Source organism: Psammomys obesus, unplaced genomic scaffold (genome assembly GCF_907164565.1).
Source record: "Psammomys obesus unplaced genomic scaffold, mPsaObe1.curated_primary_1811, whole genome shotgun sequence".
NCBI classification, from domain to species: domain Eukaryota; kingdom Metazoa; phylum Chordata; class Mammalia; order Rodentia; family Muridae; genus Psammomys; species Psammomys obesus.
The window spans coordinates 30,474,783-30,483,486 of NW_026592890.1; the positions used below are offsets into that span (position 1 = coordinate 30,474,783).

An 8,704-nucleotide genomic window follows, 5' to 3' on the forward strand; every position below is an offset into this window, starting at 1 on the left:
CAGAGTTTTTCTTCATTTTTATTTATTTATTTATTTTTGGTGAAGACAAGAAACATAACAGTAACATATTTTTCCTTCGAGCACACAGGAGAAGACAAAGGACTAAGATCTTCATTTAGTTTGATGGCAATAGCCCTCACACTGGTTAAGAACATAATGTCAAATATTACTACAGCAAGAAATATCTGTAAGACAAGTTACAGTTTTCTTTTTGAAATCACTTTTACAAGACAGCAGCAACAGTTTTCAATATCTTCAGACTTCAAAGATCACATTGTGTGGATTCTATTTCTAAGAATACAGGTATATAGGAACAGACACCAGAACAAGTTAATCTAGTAATGAATGGTCACAGGAGTCTTCATACTACAAAGGACAAAAATCCGAATGTTTGCACTTGTTCTCAGTTCTAAGCAAAAGGCAGGCTTGTAAACATCAATTCTGCCAGTCAGCTGACAGGGAGTAATAGGGTTTGGTCAAGCACAGTGGAATAAGGAGTGTACATCGTTGATCTCCCACAGACAAAGGTCACTCCTAGTATCTGAAGAAAAAACATCCAGACTTACATCTGTACAAAAGATTTATTGGTGAAGTTGAGAATTAGGAAAAACTATAGGAAAATCCTCCAAGCATCCCTTTTAAATCCCAACCCAGCTGATCTCCCCACTCTGCATTGGAACATGCCTCAGGGACCCCTACTCCCAACCCTGCTCCTGCAGTATGTCAATCATCACAGCAGACCTAGGAAAACCTACTGCAACAGGCTCTCCCCTCAAGTTCTCTTAAATCCCTAGCCTCCCCTGAAGGTGGTATCTAGACCTCCTGAGCTCTGGAGGAGCTTCTGACAAGGTCTTTAAGTTAGGAAATGGGTGAGGGCTGCAGCTGCAGGAGCCTGTGCTGCACACCCACTGCAGCTTGTCCTGCAAATCCACACTCCTCACATCCCCAGCATCCCTCAGAAGAAGCTTGGAGTCTCCCACAATGCACTCACTCTACATCCTGCTTCCTCCTATGTTAGGATGGGAACAGATAAGGAAATTCAAAAGCTGACAAAGTAACAGCCCAAGGTCAGGCAAACAGAACAAGGATGACCCACATTGTTGCTCTCTGGTCATTTCTGCAGGCTAAGGACCAAAAAAGAACTGGCATCTTTAGAGACATGGGACAGGTGCAGTTTTGGTTGCATTCATTCATTCACATCCTGCTCAGGGGCGGCACAGGGTCTGTCACTGAGATTCTTCTTTCTCTTCTCCCAGATTCTCAAGCTAGAGCTTAAGAAGCACACAACATCTGGTAGAAGGAGGGAGGAGTGGACGTGGTCTCCCTCAAAATTTTCAGATGTTGCTAAGAGAAGGGGAGAATAGTGAGGGCAGCAAGAGATTTAGAGTCTATTTTACAGTACGTTTTTCTGCCTGCTCAAAACCAAGGAGAGAGCAAACAAAAAAAGCCTACTGTCAGTTTTGTTTTTCTGTCTCTGGGCTATAACTGCTTCAAAGAGAAAGAAAGGGGAGAAAAAGAGAAGAGCCAGAGAAAGAAAGGCATAGCAAGCCCTGTGTGCCACAAAAGATTTCTAACTGGCCCAGCCTACCAACTTTGACTTAATTGGAGTGGGTGTGGACATGGAAAGGGGTAGGAAGGTTACCTAACAAAGTTGCCTGGATTAGAAATAATTTGTTGCCTAGGGCTCATAAGAACTAACTGCTGGAAGGTAGACACTTCAGCTTTGTATTGGGCACTGCCACATGTGACCACATCCTGCCCAGTAGCCAACTGAGTCATGAGTAATGGTAAAGTAGGGAGTCCTGTGTGCTGCCTAGGAGCTTAGGTCCTTAGATAGCACAGCTTCGGCCTATGCAAAGCTCTACCAGGAGAGAACTGGTGGGCAATTGTACAGGCTTTTATACTCACCAGTAGCTGATCACGATGCACAATAACCAAAGGTACAAGACCAATATGGTAAGAGAAAACACTCCTTGCCTGTTACTTCACTCATGCCTAGTAGTCAGCCACCAACCACCTGCTTGTTTGATGGGTAACAAGCAAAGTAAATAAATAACAAAGGCCCAGGAAGACAGCTAGGATCAGCTGATGATAGCCTGGAATGTCCCATTGGGCTGATGGCTGGGTCAGGATACAGTTCCTTCTTGTAGTGGTGAAACTCACAGTTCCTCACAGTACATAGATATCGGGAACACAGCAGAAAGTATGAAACCTGGGTGGTTCTTGGTAAGGATGTGTTAAGCTCTCATGTAGTAGGGAACCACTTTTTAAAAAACTGAAAGACCATGGTCACAGACAGGAACCAAGCCATGCAAAGAAACGCAGTACGAACTACAGCACTGTGAGCTTGGCATAGAAGCAGTTTGAAGGCCATGCACTTGGAACACCATTAACACTATGCAGGACATCGTGATGGCCCGGAGAAAGAAGACCATAGACTTGGAAGCCACAATCTTGAAACTACTGGAGACTTAGAAGAACCGAAGGACACAATCCGACAGGGAGAGAAAGCAGACAGAAGGCTGCATGCTGCTGTGGTAAAGACTCTTCTGTAGGAGCCCGTCACGGGGCAGGGCTTAGCCAGACTGGAACCGGAAGGACCTGGGACTCTCCACCGGCTGTCTTGGTGGGACTCGGACTCCTCTGCGTGGCCCATCACCCATCAGATAGTATTGTAGGGGATTCGACCACAGCTCGCCTTTGATAATTTCAGCTATTCTGTCGAATTCTAGGAGGCTGTGGTCTGAGAACCAATTGAAGAAACTGGGAATCGTGTTCCCCTCCCTATTCCTGTGGATATGGGCCTGGGGTTCTTGGCCTCGGTGCCAGCGGATTGGAGTAGAGAGCGACACCACTCGACCCGAGGATCTGCGCTCATACTCTTTAACCAGCCCCTCATTTCGGAAGTAGGGGTTGCTTTGAAAGATGAACTTAAATTTGCAGCCAGCTCTTGGGTGCTTAAGCTCCTCCACCTCTAAATTGATCATGTACCTCATCATGTCTTCATCTTGGCCACTGATCATTGGTGACAGCTGGGGGTGGTTCCGAAAAGCAGTGACCCAGAAACCTGGGATGTTTTGGATGATGAAACTTCTGCGCTGCATGTGGAGCCTTCTCATCCGCCCAAATTTGCGTTCCAGCTGGAGGAAGGCCCTGTCGGCCTGCGCATTTACGTTTGACAGCTCTTGATCGATGGCCTCCAGCGAGTCCATGCAATTATTGATCTTCGGAGCCCTGGGACGAGACTCCTCCTTCCCTCCTCCAGCTACCTTTTTTTCCTTCTGTACCCCCTTCTTTTCCTGCATCGCCGCCCCTGCGTCTCCCTCCTTTCCCGCGGCTGCAGAGATGGCGCACTTGGTAGCCGTCATTTCCTTGGTCCTCTTCGCCCCCGGCATCACCTGAGACCCCAGGCCCACCGCACCACAGGCTTCCAGAGCTTTCGGCCCAGCAGGGCTTGGCGGCCCTCCGAGCTGACAGCCATTTTTATTGCTGTCGTCGGCTGCCACAGGGGCTGGGGCTGCGTCCCCGCCCTTTGATGGAGACACGGCATCCTCCAGTCCCTCTCCGGCCGCCGCAGCACCGCTCTTCTCGGCCGCTCGGAGGCAAAGCTCAGGGCCGCGGTTCTCGGAACCCGAGGGCGCGCCTCCCTCCGCACCGGCCTCACCTGCAGCCGTCATCGCTCGCGCCGCGTCTGTTTCCTCGCGGAGCCCCTGGTCCTGCTTCAGATCCAGATCTCCCGAGTCATCGGCGGGGGTCGTGGTATTAGCGAGGGGGAGCTCGTTGGCCCCGTCCAGGCTGCTCATTTTGGCAGATGTCAGCCCTGTTGGAGGAGCCTTTCTTGTCCTCTGCAGACGCAGCGCAGCACCGCAGTGAGGGCTTAGCTCCACCCCTTTTCCTTCGGGGCTGGTGCTGCCATGGCAACCTGTGACGTCAGGGCACAGCTGCAGCTAACGGTAGCGCGAGAACTCGCTAACCAGGTGATTACGCTTGTCAATCAAGTGTATTCTTTCTTCCTTTTGTCTTTTTAAACTATGCTGTAAATTTAATCTTATCTGGGAAACTGTTTACACAAGTGAATGCAGAATTCTATTGATGTGTATTCGTAAATCTCCGAATTAAATTCGACAGTATCTAAACTATTGTCTCAAAATAAATTTAAAAACAATCGGAATTGTTGTCTAATAAAGTCAGATCTCATCAGCCTTCTCAGGGATAGAAAAAGCGAATTCCCCAGCTCACAGGCCTTCTTTCTTTCGGACACAAATTAATGGCGGCTACCGAGGAATTGCGCAGAATCCGATTTTGAAAAAGTGTCGTCGCCGTTTTCATTTTCAGGCGAACAGGACTTTCCAAAGGTCGATTTCCATTTCTGCAGAGATTTGGATGTTTGCATGCGTTGGCCGACGACGTCGACGAAACAAATGGATAGTTCACTTATAAATGACTAGTGAAGCGCTCCTTTCTACAGGTGGACACACACAAGCTGTGCGGACCAAGTTAGCCCTTGCCTATTACTGAGGGAAGTATAATCTCGGAGGATCTTAATTTCTACAACGATGCATATTAATGCTCCTTTGCCTGGGGCTATGATCTTAGGTTCTGCTTCATGCATCTGCGTATGAAGCCAAATAATATTTGTCCTAATTTACTTTTGTCAAGGTAGAAACAATCAGGTTTTCCGTTTTCTTTTGTTTTGTTTCTGGCAGCTAAGCTATTGTCTCTTTAAAATACTTAAAATGAAGAGAGGTCGTTCATTTCAGGTCAGCTTAGAGAATTTATCTGTAATCACCACTGCCCCTTACTTTGCTAAAGTCTGAGAATGCTGATGTTAATCCTTAGGGATAGGTAGAACTTAAATCTTGCATATTTTAATGTTTCAATTCCTACTAGAACAAAGCTTTACAGCTCTTTGCCATGGGAAACTGACTCTTCCCAAAGTGTGGTTACACTCAAATAAGAGTCTAGGGATAGGGGTATAAAGAAAAACAGCATTACCCTAAGAACTCTACTGAGGGAAATAATGGCACCTGGTTCAGCTAAGACTGGAGGTGATGAGAAAGCCACTGGTGAATAATGAATGCCACATCACACAGGCTTTTTTGTTTTTGTTTTTGTTTTATTCTTTCTACTCCAAAGTTAGGTATCCCTATTCAAAGACAGTCTATCCAGACTGGCCTCTTCCTGGACGACTCCCCACCCCCACCTGCCAAAAAAAAAAAAATCAATTATTATCTAAATAAAGTAAAAATGTACAAGCAAGATCAACTCCATTGAGAGCCATTATTTTTCTGGCCTCTCTCCTTTTTCTCTTAAATGTTCTTGCCTCACTGGGGTGAAACCAATGTATTGTTTTACTTTCTTTGTAAACAGACATTGTACTGTAATTGACTTTGTGTCTTCTGAGTTATTCTTTAGCATTATACTGTTTCTTTACCTAAAGACTCTTCACTATGTTGAAAGAGTAATAAATATGCTTGGACTTTAGCCTAAACCAGATGCAGAGAAGCATCAAATGCTGAACCAAGGTACAGGGCAATATAGGAGGAAGAAAAAGGGTTTTCTATTATCTCATTTCATAAAAATGAGAAAACCGCATGTGTACTTCTTTCTCTTGTATGTATCAGTGTTGAAAGGATTTGTTTCTCTACTGGAAACACCTCTGCCACTGTCTTTGATTTGCTTATCCCTATCACCTAAATCATTTGTTTCTCCCTCACTGTTAGTTCTTTAAATATCCACAGAATTGCATTGGGCACCAGGCAGGTGGCACACACCTTTAATCTCAGAGGCAGGCAGATCTGTGTGAGTTCCAGGCCAGCCGGGTCTACAAAGCACATCTAGGACAGTAGGACAGCCAAAGCTACACAAAGAAACCCTATCTCAAAAAAAAAAAAAAACAAAACAAACAAACAAACAAAAAAAAAAAACAAATCAAACAACAACAAAAATTGAATTGATCATTTAAAATGCATTGTTTCGTAACCAAGCACCCAGGAAGCACTGAGAAATCAAGTTGTTCATACTAGTATTCATGGCAAATTGCCTCTTCCCATCTCAGGTGTCAATCCGTCCTTACTACTTACTACAGGAGCACTGTTAGTCCCCTAAATTCCTGTAGTTCTTATTGCTTTTGACAACCAATTTAGAATTTATCTAGGTTTTAATTGTTAATATTCTTGGTTGTTTCTTGATGACCATTTTCCTCATCCCAGCTAGATGATTACGCTACATAATCAGCAGCTACATTGACATTTAATCCACTACAGGCCAGTATCTCACAGAGAGTTTTCATGAAACCTGATGATGTAAGTTAAATTTTAATATATTTTGTTGTTGTTGTTGTTGTTTGAGACAGGGTTTCTCCGTGTAGCCCTGGCTGTCCTATGACCTCTCTGTAGACCAAGCTGGCCTTGAACTCACAGAGAGCAGTCTGCCTCTGCCTTCTAAGTCCTTAGATTAAAGGTATGCACCACCACTACCTGATGAAAACTTAAATTTAAATAAAAAGCTTTTTTTATTTAAAGCTTTATTCTGGTAATGGTATTACCCATTACCAGAATGGGTAATATGTTTGAGTTGTGTAGATAAAGCTATGAATCATATCTTAAGGTTTTGGTACATTAGAAGATTAGATATTTTGTATAAAATGGAAAATGTTCTGTTGGCAATGGTTCTTTTGAAAGGGTTAGACTAACTTTGTAACCTATATGTCTTCTAAAGCCTATAGTTTTGAGTTTTAGGTTCAGGTTAAGCTAAAGCCTCTTAGTACCTTTCCAGAGAATGAAAAAATGTGACCTTATCTATGAGGACAGATAGAAAAAAAAGGCAAGCAAGCAATGACCTTCACTCAGCAAAAAGAAAAACTCCTGTCTTTGAGATAGCATTTCTTAGCAACAAACCTAGACTTCTTCTGAGTAGCTTTTGACCTCCAGCCAAAAGTCTGTAGCCCCTAATCTTCAAGGATGAGCTAACCACCCCCACCTTCAATTGCAGCTGCATCCACACTTGGCAGGACTGGCCAAGCTTGAGCACCTAAGACTAACCAATTATCTTACTTTATAGCTTCCTCGTCCAATCCTAGATTGCCAAGACTGCAACTTCAAATCTCCCGCAATTTTTCTTTTAAAAACCTAAAGGCCTTTGTCTCGGGGTGCCACTCTTTGCTGACCGGCAGGGGTGACCCCACTGCGCAATGGTTAATAGACCTCTTGCTTTTGCAACGAGTCTTGGTCTGGGGGAGTTTCTGGGAAGGGCGCGATCTTGAACTCCTGAGCTGTGAGACCCCAGGTCTTACACTTTCTCACCCTCATTGAAAACAATATGTCAAAACATAGTTCTATAGGAAAATTCTGTGAAAACCCATAATGTAATTTCATTTAGTGGAGAATAAGGTGTTTATCAGAAGTCCAAAGACAACAGTCAAAAAGAAATGATTTTACTAAAGTAAATATTAAATACTAGGAAATTTATGAACTATGCCATTATTCTTCTGAACTGATGTTTTTTTTTCAGAATAATATTATTTCTAGTTATATGTTCATCATGGGTTATAGTCAGTTATGCTTTTGTATACTATATACTTCTGCATACTTTAAGGTATGACCTCCGCTTTGCTTCACATGGAACTAAAGTAAAAGAGAAATTGATTCATAGTCAAAGAGCAAACAGGGAAGCCACACTCTAGTTCCAAATCTGTGTACTCATTATGGATCCTATTCAGAAAACACACAACTTGTACAATTAAGAAAGCACTTTTTAAAAACTTAAGACATGCAGGCATATCTCTATGGATTCAAAATTAGCCTGGTCTAGAGAGTGCGTTCCTGACTAGCCAGGGCGGTTACAGAGGGAAATTGTGTCTCAGAGGAGAAACAAAAACAGCTAAAGAGATTTTCTTTGTCCACTGTCAACATATCTAGTATACTTACTGGTGGTGCCTTGGAGATAGAAGATGAAGGGGTAGAGGCAGCAGTGGGGAGGTGGAGGTGTTAGTTTAACAGAAGACAGTGCAACCATTGTCCCAAATTCATGTTTAAGGAAGTACCACTGCAAACTTAAACAACAAATATTTTATGGTTTAGGGCATGTTATCAAGTTGTTTATGAAATCAAAAATTAAAATTTGTGCCGGAACGAAACAATAAAAACTGGCGTAAAGGTTTAGTATTTTTTATATTTAACCTGTCATTTAAATGGGTTAAACATGTGTATTCAATATGAAAACTAACTCATCAATACAATGTTTCCAATTCTAATAGAAATCTGAAGGAAACTGGAATTATGGAAAGCTCAAATTAAGATAAAACAACTTTATATATTTCAATACACTAACACACTGGCAGTTCTGTGCACAGAAAAAATGTAATCTTCCTCTTTAGTTTGAGACAGTTTGAAAACAGATTTCAAGATTTCTGGGAAAAACGTATTTTGGTAAATTTACAACTCGACTATCAATACAAATGTTAATTGACAATTTTTAAATGTAACACGTAAAGCTTCAATCTAACACTCAATTTAAGATAGTGCTTCTTTGTCTAATAGGATCCAGAAGCCAGAAAGTTCTGACACCTTCAGCCTAGAGAATGAGTAAACATGGTTGCTGAACCCTCCTTCTGGAGTTTTGGTTAGCAGAGAGCCAAGCATTTCTAGTAAGATGCTTACAGTGTCCATACTTCTAGACTAGAGAGCTACTCTTAAAATTTCAC

The 8,704-nt window shown here is 42.9% G+C and overlaps 1 protein-coding gene across 1 annotated transcript; it reads right to left on the reverse strand.

Moving 5' to 3' along the window:
• Tspyl4 (TSPY like 4) lies at positions 1 to 3,901 on the reverse strand. Its single transcript, XM_055616087.1, has one exon. It carries the CDS (start codon positions 3,801 to 3,803, stop codon positions 2,577 to 2,579), a length of 1,227 nt encoding a protein of 408 aa, XP_055472062.1. The 5' UTR covers positions 3,804 to 3,901; the 3' UTR covers positions 1 to 2,576.
• Positions 3,902 to 8,704: the final 4,803 nt, after the last annotated feature.